The following is a 27,287-nucleotide window of genomic DNA, read 5'->3' as shown; positions in this document are numbered from 1 at the left end:
TTACAATAGGGTGCTCAGGCCCTTAATAGGGGTTATGCGCAATCTAACTTCCGTTTTCTGTAAAACAGATTAGATCGCTTCCATGAAATTTTTTTCATGAAATATTAGCTGTTTTTTTTCAAGATAACTTAAAAGGAGCGAACAAAGATGAGTATAGCCTAACTGATGTCCCCTGTACATGCAGATTGATATTTAAAAGCTTTTTTAATTTTTCTTCTTCTTCACACTAACGTTTAGATATTTAATAGAATAAAACACCTATAACAATGTGAACTAGGTAGATTCGCTGATTACCTTAAACGTCCATAGATATGCCGTCAGTTCATACTGCTGTTGGATGCAATGAGCGGATGCAATGAGACCAGTTTTCCGGTTTGGTCATACTGAACGTGATCTACAATGATAGTGGAGCCAGTGACCTCATGCAAATGGAGATAAAAATATCTTCTGTTGTAAATGAAGACACGAAATACACGGATTAAATGGAGAGACGGAAGACACGGCTTGTTTTGGAACAACCTTTTCACTAGGGTACAACGGGGCTAAAAAGGCGCATTTGATTTTATTTTCCTCTAAACCACTAGATGGCACAAAAACTTGCTGCAGCACTTTCATAAACATCCGCTCTCCAAGATGCACGTGGACATTTGTCTTGACGTGATCGCGGTTAGCAGCGCAGAGTTGATTTTGTGCTAAATTTATCTAATATTTAATGTTTTTTAAAAATGTTGTAGATTTAAGTAGCAAATGAGAATCGATAAAATGATGCAATTTTGAGACAAAGGTCTTGTTAATGAATTTCAGTTTTGTTCAAGTTAATTAAAGCAACAGTTTTTCAACAACGGAAGAATACGTTAAAGTATAGTATTTGAGGTAAACAGCACCCCTGCTGTTGGGGAGAAAGGCACAATAATTAACATGATAAATAGCTGGCTGACCTTCCCATTTGTTGACATGACATGGTTAGATTCAGATGGTAATAAATATCATATATTAAGTTGGGTGTCCGCCTTAGAGATAATCAACATATTTATAATGAAACTATCACATTTTAAAAATATGATATTAATCATATCATATAATAAAATATCATATTTACTCTTACTAATGTAAAGCTATATTAAATTATTATGGGATCTCATTCGATGCTTTCAGAATTTTTTTTTTCTTTTTAAAATTATTTTGTTTCTGTATTTTTAAAATAAACATTTTAATGACAGTATATTTATTGAACAAAATGAATTCTTTTATTTATCAAAATAAACTAAACATTTTAATGACAATATATTTATTGAGCAAAATGAATTCTTTTATTTATCAAAATAAACAGAAAATAGTACAAACTTTCCAAAGTTATTGTTTTGAACAAGTATTAACTAAAAACATTATTGTAGCTAAAGTATTTGTGTAAATACTTTGTGCCTTTTGCCTCATGTGTGGGGCAAAAGGCCCACTTTTATGATTTATTTTTACACAAAATCTGTTGGTCCATCAATGTTCAATAAAAACATGCATATTTTTCTGCAATCATATTCTATGGGCATAGTGAAAAGCACATTTTGGTGTGCCTTTAGCCCCGTTGTACCATACTAGCAGGATGAAAAGTGAGGAAATGCTACATATAAAATAAAATGCAACTAACCATATAATAATCATGCATAGAGATGACTGCAAAACAAATAAAAAATAAATCAATACAAACAAAAAAGGCTTTTCACGTTTTAAAAGTGAGGAGAAAGCACACTAGTCCTGGTCTCTCCTATAGAACAAGATGCAAATTTTACTGCAATGCAGCAGGTAAGATGGAGCTTCACCTTATTTTACCCCATATTCCATACAGTCACTTTTATTTACCTCTTAAAACAAATATGTTTCTTATAACACACTATAAAGTTGATTATAACATGCATTTCTCCCCAGTTTTTACGCAGTAATGTAGTAATAAGCATCTTTCTTTGGTGTACTACGCAGTTTCAGTTTCTTATAAATCACGTGGGCTGTGCAACAACGTTGGTCCAAAATTCCACCTTGCGTCATAATGGACGGCAGGGCGCGCTGATAGGCTGGTGTATACGTAACAAACAACATTCTGCTCACTGATTGGTTCATCCAGCTTTCATTCAAACACACGCAGGCGTGCTACTCGCGCAGTTAAAGTCGGACATCTACTGGAAAGACTACTGGGAATTCAATAACAAATCGACAATAACAGGGAACTTACCTGTTCTTCCGTATTTTTCTGCTGCTATTGAAGACACATTAAACATACATCTGCGGATTCTTACTTTAATCGTATCTGGATAACGTTTGGGGGTGAGTAGCAAAATAATAACTTTAATTTCCGCGTTCATCGTTTTTTTTTCTGCTTGACAAATTAACAGGAAGTTTTGATCACACGTTTGATGCATGCGTGATACTATTATAATACAGAATACATGTAATCCTAATATTTCACATGTTATTTGAGGATTTTTTACTATAAAGAAAGTAATGGAAAAAAAAACAAGGTCATATGTAAACCGCGCTGTTTACTTGTGGCCTGAATGCTATTATGTAATGCTTAAAATAATAATAATAATAATAATAATAATATCCTACACAACTGTTGTTATTGTTGTTACTATTATTATTATTTTTTTAATATGGATTGATTCCAATTCAGGCTGAATGATCAAACTTGCTGAGTATTTTTAAACATAAAAACACCCCCCATTCACCCAACCCACCCACCCACCCACGTTTATCAAAGCTATATGTTAGACGTCTACTGTTTTAATATAAAGCTTCTTAAAATATATATTTATACAGCAACAATACTGACAAACCCTACCCTTACACACACGTGCGCGCGCACGTACATTGTTTTTGTTATACTGTTAATAATTTAAATATTATATACAGCCTCTTTGTAATAATAATAATTAAAAATATTATTTTTCAAAGATATAAATAAGCAGACATATTTAAACTAATGTTATTCTTATTGTCCTATTTTAACTATGCCTACTATAGACTAAAACTATGAAAACATTTTAATAATAATAATATAAAAATAAACTGTTTTACATGTTTGTACATGTGTTGTACACATCTGTCTTAGAGCTCCACAAACACACAATCACAATCTGTTAGTAGCTACTAGGCTAGAAACACCCACAGCACAAAAACCTCAAAACGTCTTATGCCTAAATTGAGATATAAATCTAATCATCTTGCATCTTGCAAAGAAATGCTTTGCTAGGCTGGTATGTCTGCAGTCTTCCTCCTTTGTTTTACTTTAATTTCTGCAAGAAAATCTTGATTATGCAGCCAGAAATTCACTGTGGCCCATCCATTACCAAAAATATATCTTCCATATATCTTCATTTATTTTAACTTTCAACCCACAGTCGCAGAAATGAGTCAGTGGTTGGAGCTTCAACAACTGGATTCAAAGTTTCTGGAACAAGTTGACCAACTTTACGATGACAACTTTCCAATGGCCATTCGGCAGTACCTCAGCAGCTGGATAGAAAGCCACGACTGGTGCGGATGAATGATTTTATACCCTCTTTAGCTTTATAACCATATCAAACACACAACCACAATCTTTGGCAAGTATAATAGTGCTAAACTAGAGTAGGCAACCTATGTCTTCATAATAAATATTTGTAAAAGTGCAAGTTAATATTTATTAAAATTTGAAAATCTGAAGAAATATTTTTAAATGTGCATAAACATTTGTAAAGGTAATTAGTATTAATTAAAATAATATTTAAACATTAAACAATTAATTAATACTTTTTAAGGTGCATATATATTTTAAAGGTGATACAAGTATTAATATTATAATCATTATATTAATATTTTAAAAGATGCATAAATATTTTAAAGGTAATTTTTGTACACCTCAAATGTAAAGAAATCGACTATTTGCAAAAAAGAAGTTAGTTGTTCAAAAACTGTTTATTGTACATAAAGTCTCTATGTTGAGTGATGTTAATAAAAATAAAAATCTTCAGATGATTTTACCGAACATATGACATTTTCCGGGAAAACGTCAACTTATTATGGCATGCACACCAAACAATAGAGTTGGGTTTGATTTGAATTTTGGTGATTTCAATTGCAATTGCGATTCTGCTTATCGATTCTCAGTTTCGATTCCAATGTGGTAAAAAAAAGTCAAACATTTAGATATCAAACATATTTATTCTATGTCTTTTTGCAAAACATTCTGTTGCTGCTGAATACCATGAACAAAAATCAGCAGCCCAAAGAACAACTCATAAACTAGACTAATATAAATTTTCAAACATTATTAAAGACAAGTATACAGTCAGTAAAATGAGAACAAATAAGCAAATTAGAAAATAAAAATACATATTAAAGTTCAGGAATTGAAATCAAATGTGAAATAACACTGCATAGTTTTCTTTTTATAAATAAAATTAATCCTTATTAAAGTTACAAAAGTTATTCAGTCAAGATCAGCGAGTGATTTTCTTTTCTTTTTCTTTCATGTCTTCTTGTGCTTGAATGGTTTAAAACCACATTAAAGGTTTAGTTAACCCAAAAATTGTGTCATTTATTACTCACCCTCATGTTGTTCCATACCCGTAAAGCCTTCAGATTCTTCAGAACACAAATTAAGATATTTTTGATAAAATCTGATGGCTCAGTGAGGCCTGCACTGCCAGCAAGATCATTTCCTTTTTCACTGCCCAGAAAGCTACTAAAGTTATATTTAAAACAGTTCATGTGACTACAGTGGTTCAACCTTACTTTTATACTTTATACTTTTTCTGCACCAAAAAAAAGCAAAATAACGACTTTATTCAACAATATCTAGTGATGGGCGATTTCATGAAGCTTTGAAGCTTTACAAATCTTTTGTTTCGAATCAGTGGTTGAGAGCACCAAAATCACATTTCAGTAAATGAGGCTTTGTTACATCATAAGTGTTTCGAAATTTCAGTAGTTTACATGACTTTGGCAGTTTGATACGCGGCCTGAACCACTGATTCAAAACAAAAGATTCGTAAAGCTTCGAAGTTTCATGAAGCAGTGTTTTGATATTGTGTTTTTTGTACCTTTCTGGGCATTGAAAAAGGAAATGATCTTGCTGTCAATGCAGGCCTCACTGAGCCATCAGATTTTATCAAAAATATCTTAATTTGTGTTCCAAAGATGAATGAAGATCTTATGGGTGTAGAACGACATGAGGGTGAGTAATTAATTACATAATTTTCATTTTGGGGTGAACTAACACCCAGAAATCGATAAGTGGAATCAAAATTTCAATTTTATGACAAGTATCCGATTCCTGACTTTAAGTATCTTATTCCAAGATATTTTCAATTCCCAACAGTACCTATCAATCTGCGGTAACATCAGATAAAGGCATCATGGGTCCTCCAGAGCTGGTGGGGGCGACAGAGAGGCAAATGCTACCGTATCAGTTGTTTAGGAAGACAAATAAGATTCAGGACAACATAGGCCCTGTCCCAAATGGCACACTTCATGTGCACTTTCGGTCTTGTGGACTTACAATGGCCGCTGCGTGCGCTTGTCCGTTAAGTCCACAAGACCGTAGGGTGTCCCATTCGTCATTTAAGCTTAAAGAAGGGTGCTCGTGAGTGCCCCCTTTGCGGCTCCTATGCGCCCTTGATGCGCACTTCTGCTGAGCCCGCAAGACTGTGAGTTATGCAGAGGACTTTACCCGGCAGTCAAAGCGGCATTACGTCATGAAAGTGCAGACTCAGAGGAAGACCTTGAGGGTTTAGGGTGCCGTTTGGGACAGGGCCATAATTACTTACTGCAGTTTTATTGCTAAACAAAGTGTAGCAGTGATAACTACTCCATTTTAATGTCCTTATCATCTTACTGCAAACATCTTTACTTTCTTAATACATTTGTCAACCCAATAAGAGGGACTGTATAGGTACAAATATAGAAATTGTATTAAATTAGAATGCATTCCAGTCTCAACTTCAGTTGATGGTAAATCATCTGTTCTTCCTTCCCCAAAGGGACCATGTTGCTAATGTGGAGAACGAGTCTCTGGCCACCGTGAGGTTTCATGATCTTTTGACCCAGTTAGATCACCAACACAGCCGCTTCGCGATGGAGAAAGACTTCCTGAACCAGCATAACATCCGCAAGATCAAGAGGAACTTGCAGGTGCCTGTCGGCAACTGGCTACATGACCATTTCCTTTTAGTGTGGTGTAGCAGCCTCTGAATCATTAAGCAATACAGAGATCAAAAAAACAAGTTGCAACATGCAGATATCTGTGAGTTTGTGAGTTCATGTGAAACTTGTTTTCTAGAACCTCTTCCAAGACAATCCTGTTTCCATGGCGATGATCATCAGTAGGAACCTTAGTGAGGAAAGGAAGATTCTGGCCGCTGCCCAAATGTCAGAGGTCTGTAATTAATAAATGACAACCTCAAACCAAAACCTCAAAATGTCAATATGACATTTAAATCTCTTTTGAAGGTGTGGGGTTCATGATACATTATTAAAGGAATAGTTTAACCAAAAATGAAAATTAATTTACTCACCCTTATGTTGTTCCAAACCTGCATTACTTCCTTTCGTCTGTAAAACACAAAAGGAGATATTTCGCAATATTGTCCAAGCTGCCCTTTTCTATATAATAATATGAAGTTAGTAATAAGTATTTTGTTGCAGAATCAAACCAGCAGCACCCAAAACGACATGATCGTGGAGAAACATCGAGAAATGGACGGAAGAGTGAAAGACATAAAGAATAAAGTACAGGTGATATATATACACACAAAACTTATCGCAACTACAAGATATGTTGGTTACGTTTTATTTCGATGGTCCAGTTTAGACATTCTACTAACTACAAGTCAACCACATGTCAGCTTACTCTCATTAAAGTATTAGTAGACAGTTAGTAGACTGTTAGGTTAGGGTTCGGGTTAATACACTCTAAAAAAAAATCCGTAAAAATAGGGCACAATGTACTGTATTAATTTAACGGAATTTTCCGTATTTATTTTTTACAGGTGTTTTACCAGTATTTAGAATTTTGCACTTCATTGAGTTGTGTTTTAGGGTTAACGCAAATGTCCGTAAAAGTTTTATTTTTTACAGTGTAGGATAAGTTTTTGTAGTTTCAAAGTGACTTATAGTCAGTAGAATGTCTGTTAGGGAGCATCAAAATTAAGTGTTAGCAGATATTCTACTAATACTTTAATGAGAGTTAGTTGACAAGTAGTTGCAAAGTTACTTGTAGTTAGTAGTATGTCTAAATTGGACCACCGTAATAAAATGTTACCAATACATTTAGTTCTCCTAGTCAAATTGCGTGAAACATCTTTTCTTTCTTTTTTTTTCCCTATTTCCAATCAGGACACCGAGCAGATCATCAAAAATCTGGAAGACCTGCAAGACGAATACGACTTCAAGAGCAAAACTCTTCAAAGCAGAGGTAACGGGATTAAGAAATGCTTTGAAACCAAGCAGCTTTCTGTTGGTCAGTGCAGTGCAAGTACAGAATATGTTTCTGTACTTGTTTCTATAAGTACAGAAACTCATTATTGCTTGAACATCTGTTTAACAGAGGAACTCAACGGGACTATTTCGAAGGAAGACCTGAATCGGGAGCGACTGACCATCCGCGCCATGTTTATGAAACTCCACGACACAAGAATAGTGAGAACTTTGGAGATCCGTCGTCTTTCCTCATTGAGAAAGCGTTGCGTTGAGAAGCAGTTGCGTTCAACCTTGTTTGTGTTTGTGTCCATGTAGAACGTGATTGGTCAGATGTCAGAGGTGTTGAACCTTATGGATCCGGTGATCTTTGAGCTGATCTCAACAGAACTGGCCGAATGGAGGCGCCGACAACAGATGGCTTGCATTGGTGGGATGAGCAATGTCTGCTTGGACCAGCTTCAAAACTGGTAAACCACAAATTAATTCAGATTTTCTTTATAACCATATGGAGTAGCAATACTTGCAATATATGTAAGTAAAATTAAATTTCCTCTTTTTGTAGAGGAAGAAGGAAGTCATCAACTATGGTATCAAATTGCAAGCTTACAGATGATCTGGAGAAGCACAACTAATGGAAAAACGGCACTTGATTTTAGACGTGTAATGTGCTAAACTATGAATATTAAACATTTTGCGTACAAATTGATTATTTATCTAGAATCACATAATAAAAATCATATGCAGATTAGTTTGTAAGATAAAATACTTTAGCTACTGAATTGTTCATTCGTCCTGATAAAAAAGCGACGCATCAAATTTAATGCCTCGTGAAGCAACATTTATATATGCTGGTATGTGGAGGGAGATTGTGGACCAATAAGATTTTGCTTTGGGTAGAGCTACACAGTTTGATGGAAATATGTTGCGTTTAAACCATATTTACAAGAGCACATGAACACCACCACAGTGTCATAATGACCAACACTTGTTGTTTTAGGTGCATCAAATAATGCCGGAAGTGAATTCGTAGTATCGATCATAATTTCGAATTTTGACTGTACAATACGTATTTTTACACATTTTGTGTACTGTTGATTACGAATAGTAATAAAGGTGCAGTTACATATAATGTGGTATGGCAAAATCTAGTCATTTTAATAGTAATCCATGCAAATGGGGAATTTTTTACCCACAAAATATTTACTAAAATGGATTTCGCAACGATGGTCATTGCTGGTCATGTGAATTTGCTGCACTAACCAAGAGAAAACTGCTTGTTTTGAAAGTGACTTCAGTGTGAGCTGATCTTTAAGTAAAATATTATTGAGTTCTGTTTTTTTTTCCCTCTCAGGTTTACATCTCTCGCAGAATCTTTGCTTCAGCTCAGGCAGCAGCTCAAGAAACTTCTGGAGCTGGAGCAGAAGTTCACATACGAGACCGATCCCATCACTCTCAGCAAAAGCACTCTAGAGGACAGGATCATGTTAAATTTCAAAACTCTCATCACAAAGTAAGAGTCCTTCTTTGCTTGTTAAGGCCCAGATTTACTCACGGCGAAGTTCTTTTTCGTTCTTTGCTTAGGGGTAAAAAGAAGTCCGAAATACCTTTTTACAACGTTTGCGTGTTTTCAGCTCCTTGGTAGTCGAGAGACAGCCATGCATGCCGACCCAACTGCAAAGACCTTTGGTGCTGAAGACGGGTGTTCTGTTCACTCTCAAATTACGGTAACTTTAAACACGGCAGATAGTTCACATTTCTCTGGAAGTAGAAACCAGATAATGTTCAGTTGATGAATGATGATTGACATGTTGTGTGTTCCAGGCTGCTCATAAAACTTCAGGAATTCAACCACACTGTTCGAGTGAAAGTGCATTTTGACAAGTAAGTGTTTTGCAAACTTTTTAGTGATTTAGCATAGATGTTTAATAGAATATAGTTTATGCTTACAATGCTAATGATTCACACATGTGGTTAGCATTTTTAGCTTAACATACCTTCATACACAACATTTCATATGTTCTTGTGTTAACACGTCTCTTCTCGCCTTCCAGGGATATCGTTGAGAAACGGAAAGGGTATGTCCTACGTAATTTCTTTATTTGCATTCCATATTAAAAGGGACAGTTACCCTAAATATGAAAATCTGTCATCATTTACTCACCCTCATGTCGTTGCTGTGTTTTTTTTGTTGTTGTTTTTTTAATGGAACATAAAAGATATTATTTTAAAATGTTTGTTACACAGCTCTTGCAAAATGACAGCAGTTGTAAAAAAAAAAAAAAAAAAAAAAGTCCACTACAAAAAAGCGAGTGCGAGTTAATAATGACCGAATCTATATTTTTTGCTGAGCTGTTCCTTAAATGCAGTTCATTTTAAATTGTTTGAATCCCAATTGAATTAATATTATTCTGCTTACTTAGTAATGCTCCTGTTTTAGGTTTCGTATGTTCAACATCTTGGGAACGGCCATGAAGGTGATGAACATGGAAGAATCCAATGGAATGGCAGCAGAATTCCGTCATTTGGTAAAGTGAAAAGAAAAACAAAACCAAAAAGCAAATTATACTGTAGCTCCAGTTTAGAAAGTATAATTCAGTCAAATAAGTAATAGTAACAATGTTCTTTTTACTTCACAGCAACTGAAAGAGAAGAAAGTTACCGGAAACAGAACTAGTGAGGTGAGGGTTTGGTTTTTACACTATCGTTCAAAAGTTTGAGCTCTCTTCTGCTCACCAAGGCTGCATTTATTTGATCAAATAACAGTAATATTTTGAAATATTTTTACAATTTAAAAGAACTGTTTGCTGTTTGAATGTATTTTAAAATGTAATTAATTCTTGTGATTTAAAGCTGAATTTTCAGCATCATTACTAGAAATAAATAGAAATCTTTTGTAAGATTCTAAATGTCTTTAATGTGTCCTTGTAATTGATTTCTTATAAATTACTGACCCCAAACATTTGATCGATTGTAAAATCCAAAATACTTTTCTGTGTGTATTTTCTTCAATGATGGTTTGTCTTAAAGAGACAGTTCACATAAATCTGTCATCATTTACTCACCCTAATGTCATTCCAAAGCTGTATGACTTTCTTCGGGGGAACAAAAAAAAAAGCTCCAAAAATCACACAAAAGTATCATGAAAGTAGTCCATAACTCTTCTGTTTTCCAAGACATACGATCGATTTGTGTAAGAAACAAGCGGAAATTCAAGTTATTTTTCACAGAAAAGCTTCCCTTCTGCTGTAGCTCTTAATCTCATTTGAACTTCTGCATTCAAACTTCAAACCTGGTAGAACAAATTTTAGTCGTTTTTGGCTAAACTGTTTCTTAAATGTTCGGCAGGGCCCTCTGATCGTCACAGAGGAACTTCACTCCATCACCTTTGAGGCTGAGCTTTGCTGGTCTGGACTGGTCATGAACTTTGAGGTGAGAAGATCCTTCATAAGAACTGAGTTCGAAACATAACACCACCGAATCATGATCATCATGAACTTTCTTCTCTCTCTCCATCTTCAGACTACATCTCTGCCCATAGTTGTGATCTCCAATGTCAGTCAGCTACCCAGTGGATGGGCCTCCATCATGTGGTACAACATGCTGACCTCTGATCCAAAGGTTAGACCTCCTCAACACTATTGTAATGCATATAACAAGTTTATTACAAATTTAACTGAATTAAAATGGAAGCTGAAAATTTAAATACATGATGAAAAACTAAAACTAAACAAAAAATTATAGAAGTGTTGAAAATAACTGAAATAAGTCTAAGTTGAAGCACTAAAATTGCTAAGTGGAAATAAATAACTGAATTAAGAATAAAACTGAAAATAAATAGAAAATAGAAAACCGAAATAGAAAGGAACAAAAACTAATAAAAATCACAAAAGCACATAACAAAATTACTAAAACTTAAACTAAATTTTAAATGAAAACTGAAAATACAAAAAGAAAGAAAGAAAGAAAACAGAACTAAAACCCAAACTGAAATAAAATAAATTAAACCTAAATAGAAATATTTTAAAAGAACAAAAGCTAATAAAAAAAAAAAAATACAAAAGCACATAACAAAATTACCTAAACTTAAACTAAAATGAAAACTGAAAATTTAAATATTAGATGAAAATACTTTTTAAACAAAAAATTAGAAATGTTGCTTTGGCAAAAAACTGAAATAAGTTCAAGTTAAAGCACTAAAATTACTAACTGAAAATAAATAAAAACTAAGACTGAAATAGAAAGAAATTAAATCTAAATAGAAAAAAAAAAAGAATAAAAATGACAAAAGCACATAACAAAATGACTAAACCATCTAATATTTATATTTAAAGTTTTCATTTTAGTTTTAGTTTACGAAAAATGTTCCCTTGGCAAATAACTGAAGTAAGTTTAAGTTAAAGCAGTAAAATGACTAACTGGAAATAAAAATAAAACAAACAGAAATAAAAATAAACCTAAATAGAAATATTTTAAAAAGAACAAAATCTAATAAAAATGACTAAAAATTTAACTAAAGTTAAAATATATGAAATGTAAAAATTAAAAATTAAAAATAAAAGCAAATTCAAAGATAATCCTCAAGACTAATGTTCTTGAAAGGTTTCAGCAGTAGATATGAGCTCTACTTACATCAACACAAAACAGATGCCAGGAGGTGTTTGCACAGGTTTTGACTTGCCTTGAACCTCTGTTTCCTTTTGCCGTTTCTTCTCCAGAACCTTTCGTTCTTCGTGACTCCTTCTTCAGCCACTTGGGGGCATCTAGCGGAGGTGCTGAGCTGGCAGTTCTCCTCCATCACCAAAAGAGGTCTTAATCAAGAACAGTTAAGCATGCTGGGAACTAAACTGCTGGGTGAGTCTGATAGCTACTTGCCTGCCATTGAGTGTGATTGATTCTGTTGGAACAGTTGAACTAAATGCATAAGCTTGTGAACTTTGGCCGACAGGTGCTAAAGCAGTGATGGATCCTGAAGCTCAGATTCCTTGGAATAAATTTTGTAAGGTTGGTCTAAACTAGATATTTTTACTTATTAGTTTAGGTCGAACCTTCTGAATTGAGCACCCTAGTTTTGTTACCAGTGTTTGTTAAAAGTGATTTGATCTGAGTCTTGTGTATGATGTAGTCTGGCAGCGAGAAGAACTTCACATTCTGGCTGTGGATTGAAGCAATTTTGGACCTTATAAAGAGACATCTGCTGAGCCTGTGGGATGATGGGTAAGAATCCAGATGTTTGAATTTTGGATATGTAATTATAATTAATTAAATCTGTGAAAAAACAGCAATAACAACAGACTGACAGTCTGTGGCATGTTTTTAATTACCAGCAGTTTCCCCCCTATTTTTAGTTTTTTTAAGTTTCTAAGTATAAAAACATGCATTTATATTAATAAACTTGCACAATGAGAGTCTATTGGGTAAGCAGGAACATTGCTTTAACACTGTCCATCTCTCACAGGTGTATAATGGGGTTTGTGACCAAGGACCGAACTAAAGCTCTGCTCTATGATAAAGCTCCCGGCACATTTCTGTTGCGCTTCAGTGAGAGTAACCGCGACGGAGCAATCACGTTCAGCTGGGTCCAACATGACGCAAACGGTGAGACTTACCTTCATTCTGACATGCTATGGAACAATAAAGAATTAAACTAAATAAAATAAGGGATTTTTCTCTGGTCTTGATATCAAAACATCAAAACTTAGATGTGGATTTTGCTTAAACTTTGGCTTGAAATCAAATCCGTTTTAGCAAATGTATTGTTCATTCCTGTGTTTGGCTTTGTGTTGGTTTAGAAGAGCCACAGATTCGCTCCGTGGAGCCCTACACGAAGAAGGAACTCTCTGCCGTCTCACTTCCTGACATTATTCGCAACTATCGCGTGATGGCCGCCGACAACGTCCCAGAAAACCCTCTGCGCTTCCTCCATCCCAATATACCCAAAGACGATGCCTTCAAAAAATACTATTCCAAACCCACTGATAGTAAGAAACACAGTTGTGAACTATATAAAAATCCTATTAAATATGAATAAATGTATTAAAAAACGTAAAAATAAAATCCTTACCCTTTTTCTTCGTCTTTTGTTTCTCCAGAGCAAGAACCAATGGATGTCGACAAGAAGTCAGATGAGGGATACATCAGCACCACTCTCATCTCCATCTCTGAAATGTGAGTCGATGTTTTTGTCTCGTAATTTAGACTATTTCTCGCATTTTCGAGTTTATGACTCATAATTCAGACTTTTTTCTCTGCATGTTTAAACTATAAATTATAACTGCATGTTTATATCTCAAAAATCAGACTTTAAAATGCACAATTTTGAGTTTATAACTCGCAATTCTGATATTTTACTCGCAAATTCAAGGTTATATTTCGCAATTTTGACTTTATAACTCGCAATTTTGAGTTTATAACTACCAATTCTGGCTTTTTTATATCTAGCAATTCAGACCATTTCTGGCAGTTCTGACTTTTTTTTTGTCAGAATTGTTTGACATAATCACACAATTGTGACAAAAAAAGTAATAATTGTGAGGCACATTCGCTGTTGCCTTTTTATCTTTAATTTCATGATGGAAACAAGCTTCCATATTTCTGAGCTTGCAAAAATAATGACTTCCTTTTTTAATGTTTTTTTTGGGGGGGGCTCAAATGTGTTTGAATTTTAGGAAACCACAAGATTATAATGACACGCTCATGCCAATGTCACCTGAGGTTTACGGCCAGCTGGAGCAGGAGGTGGTACGTAAAATGATAATCTATATATTTACAAAATCATTCAAAGTCCCTGTAAAGTCAATTCTGAGAATTGTTCCTAAACACATTATAAATGTTAAAAATGTATTGCTGAAACACATTACAAAGACAGTTTTTCACCAATTCTGTGTTGAGGATTTTTTAGGTGGGGCTAAAACGGTGGCTTGATGACGCACTGGAGCCACCGAGCATGGCCCTGCCCCTAACACGATAATAACGACACCGTATTAGCATCAGTGGCTCGCCCCCTCAATCACAAGTTACCAAAGAGTTACTGTCATTACCGTTAGTTACTACAGCCATGCATAATACCTGGTTGCGATAAAACAGCTTGGCCTCCTTCAAATTTCCTAAAAACGATGAAATGAAGAGGAGGTGGATTAATTTTGTGAAGAGCCATCTTGATAGAGAGCTGACAATCACCACCAACACCCGCCTCTGCAGTGATAAGTTAACACAGGATAGTTTTATAAACTTTCATCAGAGACAACTGGGATTCATTGATCCACTGTCATTGGTGAATGGGGCTGAACCGACCATCCCCAACCTCGGCCTTCATCCTCCCGTCCCGCCGACAACCGATGATATAGGGCAGGACCGACTATCTCCTGCCCCGGCCTTCACCCTCCCGTCTTGTGGTGCCGACGTCTGGTGCCACAGTCGGCAGTACGTGTCCACCAATGAGTGTAAGTTGCCTTGTGTGCTTATATTATAATTAGTAGGTAGTCCACAGTAACTCTACTAAATTTTGCAACCCTCTAACATGATCCTTTTGTTTATATGGATCAGTATAGAGACAGAGCGACACACGTCATAATCTGAAAACCACGCCCACCAATCCAACCATCTCCATTGACTTTGTATTACGTGAAGCTGCCTTCTTGTCATTCCTGACTTCTAACAAAAAACAGAACAATGTCTAAAAGCTGCTATGTGACAGGGTGTACAGCAAACAAGCTAAAAAAACCCAGAACCAAAAACAGAGAAGTTTTTATAAGCTGTCGCCCCCCCAAAAACGAGCATTTAAGGACATAAAAGTGGATACAGGCAATTGAGACCGAGCGCAACGTGTCATATTACTCTGAGAATTACGGCCACTGGAGGGGAACGTAATCGGCGACAGGAAATATAATATATAAAACTGGCATTTGGATATTTGACTTACCAGTGACAAAATGTAAACTGCCCACGTAGGCATTGTGAGTGTCAGGATCTCACAGTTTACGCATTCATGCTGCTGATGCTTCATGTCTTATTGCCTGTATCCACTTTTGTCTCCTTAAAGGCTGGTTTTTTTTTTTGGTTCGGTAGCTTATAAAAACTTAGTTCTGGGTTTTTTTTTTAGCTTGTTTGCTGTACACCCTGTCACACTTCAGCTTTTAGGCATTGTTCTGTCTTTTGTTAGAAGCAAGAAGTGACAAGGAAGCAGCTTCACGCAATACAAAGTCAATGGAGAGGGTTGGATTGTTTTCCCCTCCGTCGTAGGTGTGGCCTAAATGCACTCTGTCTCTATGTTTGACTGATTAGACAAGTCATTTGAAAGAGACGGCATCTTTCTCGCGAGTAGGTGTGGTTTCAGCGCAGACAACGGATACGCCCCCAGCATTTGAGAGCAGAGAATACTGCTTATTTTTTCAAGATATTTATAACTTATTTCATTTACTTGGCAGTTTTCGTTAATCATTCAGATTTGGCTGGGTGGTTAATAACACATTTTTTCTGTAGTGTGACAAACTCAGAACACATTTTAATATCGCTTTACAGGGACTTTAAAGCAATAGTTCAATATTTACGGCAGTTATTCTCTCCATTTCTCTTTTTTCTAGAACCGATACGATATCCGACTGGAGGTAGAGTACTACTATTCCTTTTTATAATCTATAAAATGCATATCAATTTTATTTAAATGTATAAACTGTGCACTGCATACAGTGAGATACTGATGTTGTTTTTTGTGTTTTATCGCAGCCGTCAGACTTTAGTATCTCTTAAGGCACCTGAAAGAAGACAGATGACTCAGAAAAAGTAGAAATGTTGCCATCATTCTGTGTTTTTAATAGCGCAAATGAAAGAAGAACAGTTTGTCTGAGGTATAGCCACTGGGTTTGTTATTCCTCTCTTTTTTATTCTAACAGAGGAAATTATTAGAAAAACACTGTCATCTATAGCAAAAAGACAACCGCTGATTTAGCCCTCATAGTAATGCTACTGTTACCTCAGCACTTAGTCTAGAAAATAAAAGCAAGGCAGGGAAGTTGTGTACTAATAGCACTTCATTCAGTATAGCACTTCACTTTCTAATATGCCAAGTAATAAATGAGTGAATGAGAACATTATGAATTTCACAAAAACTGTCTATCATTTCTGTAAAGAAAATTAAACCCATTTTTAGGACTATTAAGATTTTTAACAGTTAAGCACATCTTATAAGAATCTTATAAGAATGCCAACAAATAAAACAAGTAAAACATTTACATCACAGCAGTTTTTGTTGTACTGCCTTATATTTATGTTGATTTAATTTAGCATTGTTAGTACAGGAATTTTTACTGTAATATAATGGAATTAGTGTATTACAGTAATGAAAATCCATTATGAGAATAATGGAAATGAACAAACAAATTGTCATAATGAAATAAATAAAACAAGAATTTAAAAATGGTCCTAAAATAGGCTTCATTTTCTTTAAGAAAAATATAATTTCTTAAGCTTCTTCTGTTAGATTTTGGGTAAAAACAAGATCTGGATTTTTGTAAGATTTACTCATAAAGAACTAAGAAATGCAGGAAGTTAGATCTGATTAAACATTTTAAGCTGTTAGGTGTTTGTTTTCTTAAACACTGTTTCTTTATATGTGAAAAAAAATTTCTTTAAACTTGCTGGTGCTTTATTAGTGTTATGTCCACTTTATGTACTTTGTTGTTGTTTCTACTTTTTGCACTGGATTGTATGGTTGTATTTAGGTAATTACAGAACAATATTTGTTTTGGGCTTTATAGACGAGTACTGTGGAAATCCATTGTTTTGGAATGCCTTAAAAATTTGCACCTTAAAAATTTGACTAACAATATGAAAACCCCCACACACATTCATGAGAGCATACCTGGAAAGCATAGTAATCTGTGTTCTATGTCTTTATTGTTTTTATCTAGTATTTTTTTGTGGAATATATTTATCAGCTTAAATCTAGAACATTTAAAGCACTGCATAATTAAAATCAAAGTTAAAGGAAATTTCACAACACAACGATGCAATACATTCATAGCAGTAAATAACAAATGCTGAAAAAATTGTAACAGCTTTCTGAAATTACACAAAGCAACAAAAATGACTAAAGTGCGACACATGGAAAAGAACAAATTTGGAAATGATCAGTGACCTACTTTTGTTGAACTACATACTGTTGAGTCTTCTGGTTGTGTTGCTTCCGTTTTTTTTCCCCAATAAATAACATTTCCAGGTTAAGCATGTATAGATACACACACACACACACACACACACACATTACAAAACACATTTACAATACTTCAACAATAGTGTCCAACTAGAAAATATTCACATATTTGAGACTGACTCGGCTTTGGAGGTTTTTCAAGTATATGCACGCCTCTTTATCATCCAAACTGTACATTAAAACAATCAGTGTGCTTGTCTGCATACAACATGTGCTTAAGGACATGTAACCAGCCATTTACAAAAGAAATTCTCAGTTTCACAACTGGTGGAACATGTTTAGACTACATTTTGACCATTGCAGATTGTTAATACCAGTGCTTTTTTTTTGTTTTGTTTTCAGCTTTCAACCTTACTTGTCACTTAACCATGTACTGAGAATAAAACAAAAACGTCAACATTTTGCTTGGTTCTTTTTTCTTATGATAGCTAAACAAAATCACTTGACAATGACTCATTAAATGTGTAAATTCCTTGCAGTTTGTCTAATTGCCAAGACAAAATCCATTTCCACATCCTTGAGTTATGCAGAGTTTACATTGCAACTTCCCAGTTTTGCAGTCATTTTTAAAACTTGTGTTGGTTTTCCAAATAAATATCCATTAGGCGACTGTAGTAAGATTTCCAGTACACTTAAATATTGAAATTTGTTGTTTTTTTTAGATGATAGTTTTAGAAAATACAGGAAATTCCCATAGTACAATTAATGGGCAGGTACAAAAATGGTCCTCTAGTGCTTCAAAGTAATTTCGGTAACATTTTACAATAAGTTTCAATTTGTTAACATTAGTTATGTATATAGGGGTCAATTTTACAGCATTTACTAATCTTGGTTATTATTAATTATTAGATATACTAGTAATACATGTTTAATTGTACACTGATGGCAAAAAATATGCTGAACAAACTTAACTAATGTTACCAAATTGTAAACTGATAAAACGTATTTAGAAAAAAAAATAACTTACTAAGTGTTACTGTAATTTCATTTGAAAAAAAAAGATTTTAAAAGACAAATATATATAATAAAATAAAAAAAGTGCAAATATTTTTGACAATCAAAGAACAGTGTCATATTTGGAACATATTCACAAGATGATACACAATCAGAAAGGCATAAAGAACTACTACTGTTCTTTATGTTGATTTATAACTAAGTTGAGACTAAAGTAGAGGATAAAGAAAAAAGTAAAAGGTAAAAATATAAAAATAAATCAGAATGACACATCCCACCCAATGCTACCGTCTCCAGCCAAGCTGCCTTTTCTTAAGATATCTTTTCTTAAATATCTATTTGACATCATCTATAAAGGTTCTCAAACCATACATGAATGTACATATACACATTTTTATATACACTTGTTTTGAGTATATGAAATTTATATTGTATGTTTACATGGAGATACAGCTAAATAAGACCTTTATGACACTACATCCCTCGGTGTGTACGATAAAACAAAATTACCAGGTTACAAAACACGCATACACACACAAACACCACAAAACAGGGTAAAAGGAGCCAACCCTTTTTTTTGGGGGGGGGGGGACTCATGTCTTGTAAGTTTTTTTCTTAAATGCGTACCTTAGACACAGACTCACTGGGAAAAATCTGAAGTGTTTTATCGCAAAAGATCATATCTACAGCAGGCCGTCCAAGTTCTTTTCAGCAGTCTCTTTTTCGCTGTCAGCGGTGCTCTCCTTGGGGCTGTAGGTGTTGTGATAGTCCTGCAGGATTGTAACAACATCATGATGGCCGAAATGAATGGCCTCGTCCATGGGAGTGTTGCCCCACCTGTATGGAGATCAAGACCCAAGTTTAAAGAAATGGCATTTTATGTGCGCTGTTGGTTACCGCGAAGTCAACAACTAATACGGAAGTCGATTGGGCGAATGTACAGCACAAACATTAAAAATATACAATTCATGACGATTTTTTTTTTTTTTTACTCAATTTATGTTATTTACAATACACGATTTCACTTTTAAACTGTCCAGTGCGCTTGCTCTGTAAACTTCCATTGTAAATGTCTTATTGTAAACAATTTTTATTCATTTTTATAAACTGATTAATAAAATATTTTCTGGGTAATTAGTATATTCAACCTGGAATGCTTTGTTCATCCATATACTAATAATACTTAAATTTATTTGCAAATAAAATGTGACGTCCAAAATATTTTACTATCCACACAATATTTTTTTTACTGGAGTAAATGCAATTTCTATATGTAAATGTAATTTCTATAAATATTATAGCTAATAAATTAATGGTTAGTTACGCACAATAAATTGACAAAAATGCATTAAATACAGTGGTATGAAAATTCGGTAACAATTTACAATAAATTTCAATTCATTAACATTGTTAGTTCATGATCTACCTAATCTACACTTATTAACATTTAAGGGTCAGTTCAACCAAAAGTTAAATTTACCCCATGATTTCCTCACCCTCAGGACACCCTAGGTGTATATGACTATAATCTTTCAGATGAACACAATCAGAGTTATATTTAAAAATATCCTGGCTCTTCCAAACTTTGGGAGTGAATAGTAACCAAAAAAAAAAGAGCATCCATCCATCATAAAAGTAATCCATACGGCTCCAGTGGGTTAATAAAGGCCTTCTGAAGGGATGGGTTTTTTCTTAAGAAAAATATCCATATTTAAAACTTTATGCACACCCCTGTTCACTACCATTATAAAGCTTAGAAGAGCCAGGATATTTTTAAATATAACTCTGATTGTGTTCGTCTGAAAGAAGATAGTCATATACACCGAGGGTGGCTTGAAGGTGAGTAAATCATGGGATAATTTTCACTATCCCTTAACCTAGATTAATCAAAGCTGCAAAAATAGTTAATTACCAGTGTTAGTTTAGTATATGTTATATAAAATGCAACCACTGTGATAGTGTGTTAAAAACAAAAGTAATGTCCCAAATATTTTACAACACAATCTTTTTTTGCTTTACTGGAGAAGTGTTCTATCAGTGATTTCTATAAATAATATTTTAATATTATTGCTAGTAAATTAATGGTTAGTTGTCAAGTACAATAAATTAAATTAATAAATATCCTTCCTGTACCTGAAAATTAAATTTCCAACTTAAAGATTTTTGCTGAAGTGAAAAAAAAAAGTTTTAAAAAGTTAAATTGAAAAAAACTGTCAAGTAAAGCCGATTCAAACACTTGGGAGAGCTTCACAATGAGTAGAATGAAGCCGGAGTCAGCGCATCAAGAGTCACCACACTCAGACATCTTCAGGAAAAGGACTACCAAGCCACTTCTGAACCAGAGACAATGTCAGAAGCATCTTACCTGGGCTAAGGAGAAAAAGAACTGGACAGTGAACAGTGGTCGAAAGTCCTCTTTTCAGATAAAAGTAAATTTTGCATTTCATGTTGAAATCATGGTCCCAGAGTCTGAAGGAAGACTGGAGAGGCACAGAATCCAAGCTGCTTGAAGTCTAGTGTGAAGTTTCTGAAGTCAATAATGATTTGGGGGGGCCGTGACGTCTGCTGGTGTTGGTCCATTGTGTTTTATCAAGTGCAAAGTCAATGCAGCCATCTTCCAGGAGATTTTGGAGCACTTTATGCTTCCATCTGCTGACAAGCTTTATGGAGATGCTGATTTCCTTTTCCAGCAGGACTTTAGCACCTGCCCACAGTGCAAAAACCACTTCCAAGTGGTTTGCTGACCATGATATTACTGTGCTTTATTGGCCAGCCAATATGCCTGACCTGAATCTATGGGATATTTTCAAGAGAAAGATGAGAAACAGTCAATCCAACAATATACAGATGATCTGAAGGCTCAATAGTGCCTCAGCAGTGCCACAGGCTGATCACTTCCATGCCACACTTCACTGATGCAGTAATTTGTGCTAGGAGCAAGTCATTTGCTGTAATATGTCCTGCCGATCAAGTATTGAGTGCACAAAAGAACATACTTTAAAATACTTGAACTTTTCTGTTTTGCAAATCCATTTTTTGATTGATCTTAGGAAATATTCTAATATTTTGAAATACTGGATTTTGGACTTTCATGAGCTATACGCTCTAATCATCAAAATTAAAAAAAAAAAACTTTTGAAATGTTTTACTTTACATGTAGGGAATCTAGAATATATGAAAGTTTCATTTTTAAAAATAATTTATAATAAAAAAATGAACTTTTTGATGATATTCTAATTATATGACCAGCACCTGTATATATATATATATATATATATATAAAACGTACATTTTTTTGACCCAACAGCACCAGAGGGTTAAATGGTTACTTAGCAAAACGCAAAGATCTGCATAGTTAATGAGATTCGTACCTGTCCCGGGGGACCGGGTTCACCTTGCAGGCTTCTAGAAGAAAACGCACAACCTCAGCATGACCTGAAAGCCACAGAAGTGCACATTAGCATGATTTCCACACAGCACGGAGAGAAAATGAGGTCAGTCACAAACAGCAAGTCAAAGTCTCTGGGGGTTGAAAAAGATGAGTTACTGTAGATGAGTTCACTACCTTCAGCGGCAGCTACATGAAGAGCCGTCCTCGAGTCGTAATCTCTCTGCTCCATATCCATCGAAGAGAGCGCAAACCTACACAAAACACACATGAAGTAGGCAGAAACTAAAAATGGAGGGTTTAATGGAGTTAAACTGCGCAAATTGTGTACAGTAAATGCAAAAAGCATGATTTATTGGCGGTGCGGTACCTCCTCAAAGCGGACACATCCCCTGTGTAGGCCGCAAACAGCAGGTTGATAACCGACTTGACCTGGAAGAAAACAGACGAGTCGTTTGTGGTACATTAACGACATTAGGACGACATCAACGCGTAGTGAACTTAGAACAAATCACCATAACAGGTACTTCAAAAACAGCAATAAAGTAACAAACTACACAATAAGTAAAACAAATTTTGTTTTTATCAATCATTTATTAAAACCATAAACCAGAATGACAAAATAAATAAAAACAAGTCAGGCTTTTTTTTAAAGATGATAATCTTTACAAATGGCACAAACAAATGGTTTTTAAATAGTTGTGCATATCAGTTCACATTTATATTTTAATAATTTTGATATATTTAATAATCACTTTTAATTTAATAATTTGTAAGCACATTCCTGGATTTCAAGAGGCACAGTTTCAGAAATGATTCCCTAAATGGACAAAGTAATGAAAAACTTTTCTGGTATCGATAAACTGCTACAGTAAATATTTAATTCAAGTGAAAACTGGGTTACAGATGATTTGAATACAGGATGACATCAAGATAAACTTGAAGTGTGAAACCACTACTCACAATCTTTCCTTCCTGTTCATAGTCGACTAGTTCCGCTCTAGTTAGCATTAATCACTTGTTTGGTTTTGAAACATACAGTTTGGTTTGTACTTGTACAAAGCCTTCCATTTATTATTTACAAATAATATTTTTTTTGTGTGTGTGCAAACAAATAAAATTAAACATAATGGCTGCTGGATTAAACCCAGTGAACTGGAGGATTTATAGACACACTTCATACAGTCTCAGATTTTACCTGTTCACAGTTATCAGTTCTACCAGATACTTTTAAAAACATTTTCACTTGAAGCCCAATACTGCCTGAAATAAGTTAACAGAACATGCACCAACACATACATTCACCAAACATTTAGACATCACATAGGGTAAAAAAGGGGTGAATAAAAAAAAAAATTTTTTAAAGGGTTAGTTCACCCAAAAATGAAAATTCTGTCATTTATTACTCACGCTTATGCCGTTCCACACCCGTAAGACCTTCGTTAATCTTCGGAACGCAAATTGAGATATTTTTGTTTAAATCCGATGGCTCCGTGAGGCCTACATAGGGAGCAATGACATTTCCTCTCTCAAGATCCATAAAGGTACTAAAAACATACTTAAATCAGTTCATGTGAGTACAGTGGTTCAATATTAATATTATAAAGCGACGAGAATATTTTTGGTGTGCCAAAAAAAACAAAATAACAAATTATTTAGTGATGGCCGATTTTAAAACACTTCTTCAGGAAGCTTCGGAGCGCCAAAGTCACGTGATTTCAGCAGTTTGGCGGTCTGACACGCGATCTGAATCATGATTCGACACGCTGATTCATAATGCTCCGAATCTTCCTGAAGCAGTGTTTTAAAATCGGCCATCACTAAATAAGTCATTATTTTGTTTTTTCTGGTGCACCAAAAGTATTCTCGTCGCTTTATAATATTAATATTGAACCACTGTACTCACATGAACTGATTTAAATATGTTTTTAGTACTTTTATGGATCTTGAGAGAGGAAATTACATTGCTCCCTATGTAGGCCTCACGGAGCCATCGGATTAAAAAAAATATATCTTAATTTGTGTTCCGAAGATCGATGAAGGTCTTATGGGTGTAAAACGGCACAAGGGTGAGTGATTAATGACAGAATTTTCATTTTTGGGTGAACTAACCCTTTAAGTGTAAAGAACGATTCTTTCTGAAGGTCTTTGTGATTGCGTATCAGAAAGAACTTTTTTTAGAACATAAAACTTTGTATGGCATAAAGATGTAATTTTTGTGCCACTAGCAGCCACAAACAGAATTGCAAAAATACTTGTTTTCAAACAGGTTTCCTGAACACTCAAGATATCAGACCAAAACTCAATGTTGCCGTGCCAGGCAGGTTCAGGAATTCAGCGTACAAATGGTTTACTTATAGGCTGGCTAAATATCTCTTCACATTAAACTAGGATAGGAGAAAGTATTTTAGCTAGCGGTGGGGGAAAACAGTAAATATATGAATCAAGATACAATAAACAAATGCATCACAATATTATTGTATCGTTACCCAGATACCAACATCATATTGTATAGTTTGGTCCTTGCTGATACCCCAAAATTTAATAAAATAACTGCACATTGGGTTTCAAGGTCTTTGGCATGTTCTATCCACCTTGTTCCTGACTAGCCTACTGCGTTTCGAATTATGGGTTCCATTTCCGGTTTGGGGAACTTCCATTTAAAAAGACTGAAACGAATCGTTTCAAATCATAAGGTTGCCCTACAAATAAAGCTTATCCGTCAGTTTGACTGATTGAGCTGTCAATTTTTCTTTCATGTTTTATTTTCAGACATCATGAGAATAACGTAATGCTTGGTATTTTAACGTAACATGTATATATATGGCAAGAGCTCTTTTCAGTCGCTGCTTTCTATCCTCGTGATTATTTTCTTTTGTCCCTTTGCATACCACTGTAATAGTATGAAAAAGGACAACATATACTGCACATTTGTGGTCTGTTCTCCCGATATAATTTACGATATATCCCATTAATAATTTACTGGAATGCACGAAGAATCTCTCGTTTTTCTCCTCAAAGCCTCACGTCTCTTTCCAGGTTTGTTTTCACAGGTAAATACAATTTATTATCTGTAAAAATGATGGAAATCACTTTGAAATAGTATCATGCAATGCTGAAGTTCATGAACATTTTTTATTAAGGCAACGTATATTACATAATACAGAGAATCGCGCTCTGTAGAAAGTACCTTGTTGATGCTTTTACACTTTTAAGTGTCCTTTTAATGTTCGTTGGTTGAAGGGTGATTAGAATAATGTCATCTCATTGTACCCAGTTTAAAAATAAAATGTATTATTGCGTTCATAGAGCAAGCTTTTCACTGACTGTTTACAGTTTAACGGAAGTTACACCCATAATTCGCGCGAAGCGTCATGGGGCATAGGAATAAGGTGGATAGTGTGCATTTAAAGCAAAAACCAACAAATTCTTCACAAAAAACAAAACCAAAACAATACAAAAACCTCTCTAATCCCAAAGACTGATGAACCCAAGAAAATGAATGGATGATGGATGACAAAAAGAGGAAGAGTGTGCGTTGTTGTTTCTTCTAGTTTCTTTCCGCCACGCTTTCCATCCTATAGACTACAGAGGTGGTAGTGTCCTCGTCCGTCTCGGAAGGACAGACTTTTTTCCACACATTGTCAGTCAGCGCTAGTTCCTTCTGAAGGCTCGTATAGTCCAGCGGTTCGAGATTCTGCTGCTGCTGTTGCTGCGGTTCAACCAATACGGACACGGATAGATTATCAGATTAGATTATTTCATCATGGAATTTCCTGCTTGGATTAGTATGGATGGCAGAGAAAGAAGAAAACACGGAAACGGCGGAAACTCAAGCAAGCCAGTCAATCAGAGTGGCACTGAGGTGTTATTTTCTAGTATAGAAAAGTAAAGGTCATAATTATATTATATATTAGCAGGTGTAGGCAATTCAAACGGTAAAATATTTAGCATTCTCAATCAAGGCACATGGATGATGGTAGTGATGTTTAAAAGCAGAGAGTATGCTGGTCCTCCAGCAGAGGGCAGACAATAAAGAGGAAAGGAAATAGCAATTTCCAAGAGAAGTGAAATGTTCAATAATACATAAGATTGCAGGACAGTTTGTCAGCACACGTATATTAATACGTACATATGCACACACTCACAATATGTCAATGTTACAGGATCATTTGCATTAGTTGCATCTAGAGGTGGGATATACAGTGGCCCCAAAAATGAAATGGACGCTTAAGTCATGCTTAAAGCATGGACTGAATTACATTTGATTATAAAATATCAGACCAAGTGGCTTTTGCAAACTAACATCAGTTTTCTGAGCTATTTTGTTTTGTTGTCTCTTTAAATGGCAGTTGGTTTTTAACAATGGTTTTTAACAATGTCTAAAGTTATGCTCATCAAACAAAAATGAAATAGGTCTACATTTATTAAAAATAAAGAATAAATTGTATGTGTGTGTGTGTGTGTCATATATATATATATATATATATATATATATATATATATATATATATACACATATATATATATACACACAATATCTCACAGAAGTGAGTACACCCCTCACATTTTTCTAAATATTTTATTATATCTTTTCATGTGACAACACTGAAGAAATGACACTTTGCTACAAAGTAAAGTAGTGAGTGTACAGCTTGTGTAACAGTGTAAATTTGCTGTCCCCTCAAAATAACTCAACACACAGCCATTAATGTCTAAACCGCTGACCACAAAAGTGAGTACACCCCTAAGTAAAAATGTCCAAATTGGGCCCAATTAGCCATTTTCTCTCCCCGGTGTCATGTGACTCGTTAGTGTTACAAGGTCTCAGGTGTGAATGGGGAGCAGGTGTGTTAAATTTGGTGTTATCGCTCTCTCACTCTCTCATACTGGTCACTGGAAGTTCAACATGGCACCTCTTGGCAAAGAACTCTCTGAGGATCTGAAAAAAATAATTGTTGCTCTACATAAAGAACTTATTTGGTTCAGATGGTGTCAAGCGTGTGTGACGGCAACCAGGTGAGGAGTACAAAGACAAGTGTGTCTTGCCTACAGTCAAGCATGGTGGTGGAAGTGTCAAGGTCTGGGGCTGTATGAGTGCTGCCGGCACTGGGGAGCTACAGTTCATTGAGAGAAACATGAATGCCAACATGTACTGTGACATACTGAAGCAGAGCATGATCCCCTCCCTGAGGGTACCTAAACCCTATTAAGCATCTGTGGAGCATCCTCAAATGGAAGGTGGAGGAGCACAAGGTCTCTAACATCCACCAGCTCCGTGATGTCATC

General features: G+C 35.0%; 2 protein-coding genes across 9 annotated transcripts in view; one reads left to right on the top strand and one right to left on the bottom strand.

The window, feature by feature from the left end:
- Positions 1-2,099: 2,099 nt before the first annotated feature.
- On the top strand, positions 2,100-18,053 carry stat1a (signal transducer and activator of transcription 1a). Of its 2 annotated transcripts, XM_051907646.1 has the most exons (26): positions 2,100-2,313; positions 3,390-3,525; positions 6,012-6,162; positions 6,311-6,406; positions 6,676-6,765; positions 7,366-7,444; positions 7,577-7,668; positions 7,765-7,916; positions 8,801-8,959; positions 9,081-9,173; positions 9,271-9,330; positions 9,501-9,524; positions 9,887-9,974; positions 10,086-10,127; positions 10,795-10,878; positions 10,969-11,067; positions 12,165-12,300; positions 12,395-12,450; positions 12,572-12,663; positions 12,905-13,044; positions 13,239-13,427; positions 13,539-13,614; positions 14,115-14,187; positions 14,687-14,888; positions 16,029-16,052; positions 16,171-18,053. In XM_051907646.1, coding segments are annotated over exons 2-25 (2,403 nt in total). In that variant the 5' UTR covers positions 2,100-2,313; positions 3,390-3,397; the 3' UTR covers positions 16,031-16,052; positions 16,171-18,053. The 2 variants fall into 2 exon arrangements, with proteins under 2 accessions (XP_051763606.1, XP_051763607.1); XM_051907647.1 differs by lacking the exon at positions 14,687-14,888.
- The window catches only part of glsa (glutaminase a), a 29,195-nt gene continuing 19,229 nt past the window's right edge, over positions 17,322-27,287 (bottom strand). For 5 of the 7 annotated variants that reach the window (XM_051907648.1, XM_051907649.1, XM_051907652.1 and 2 more), the window contains 4 exons: positions 22,369-22,430; positions 22,176-22,252; positions 21,982-22,045; positions 17,322-19,447 (listed from right to left, as the gene is read on the bottom strand). In XM_051907648.1, coding sequence (XP_051763608.1) covers positions 19,294-19,447; positions 21,982-22,045; positions 22,176-22,252; positions 22,369-22,430 — 357 coding nt within the window. In that variant the 3' untranslated portion in view covers positions 17,322-19,293. Of the gene's footprint in view, positions 19,448-21,981; positions 22,046-22,175; positions 22,253-22,368; positions 22,431-24,065; positions 25,711-27,287 lie in introns of those variants that run through there. The other 2 variants (XM_051907650.1, XM_051907651.1) reach the window with 2 other exon arrangements.

The sequence above is a fragment of the Ctenopharyngodon idella genome, chromosome 10 (assembly GCF_019924925.1).
Source record: "Ctenopharyngodon idella isolate HZGC_01 chromosome 10, HZGC01, whole genome shotgun sequence".
Lineage (NCBI taxonomy): Eukaryota > Metazoa > Chordata > Actinopteri > Cypriniformes > Xenocyprididae > Ctenopharyngodon > Ctenopharyngodon idella.
This window is presented reverse-complemented; position numbering and strand designations above follow the sequence as displayed.

Coding starts and splice junctions, on each gene's coding strand:
- stat1a (XM_051907646.1), top strand. CDS start 3,398: ATGAGTCAGTGGTTGGAGCTTCAACAACTGGATTCAAAGTTTCTGGAA. Junction 3,526..6,011: donor TGGATAGAAAGCCACGACTG/GTGCGGATGAAT, acceptor CCTTCCCCAAAG/GGACCATGTTGCTAATGTGG. Junction 12,301..12,394: donor GCTGGGAACTAAACTGCTGG/GTGAGTCTGATA, acceptor TTTGGCCGACAG/GTGCTAAAGCAGTGATGGAT.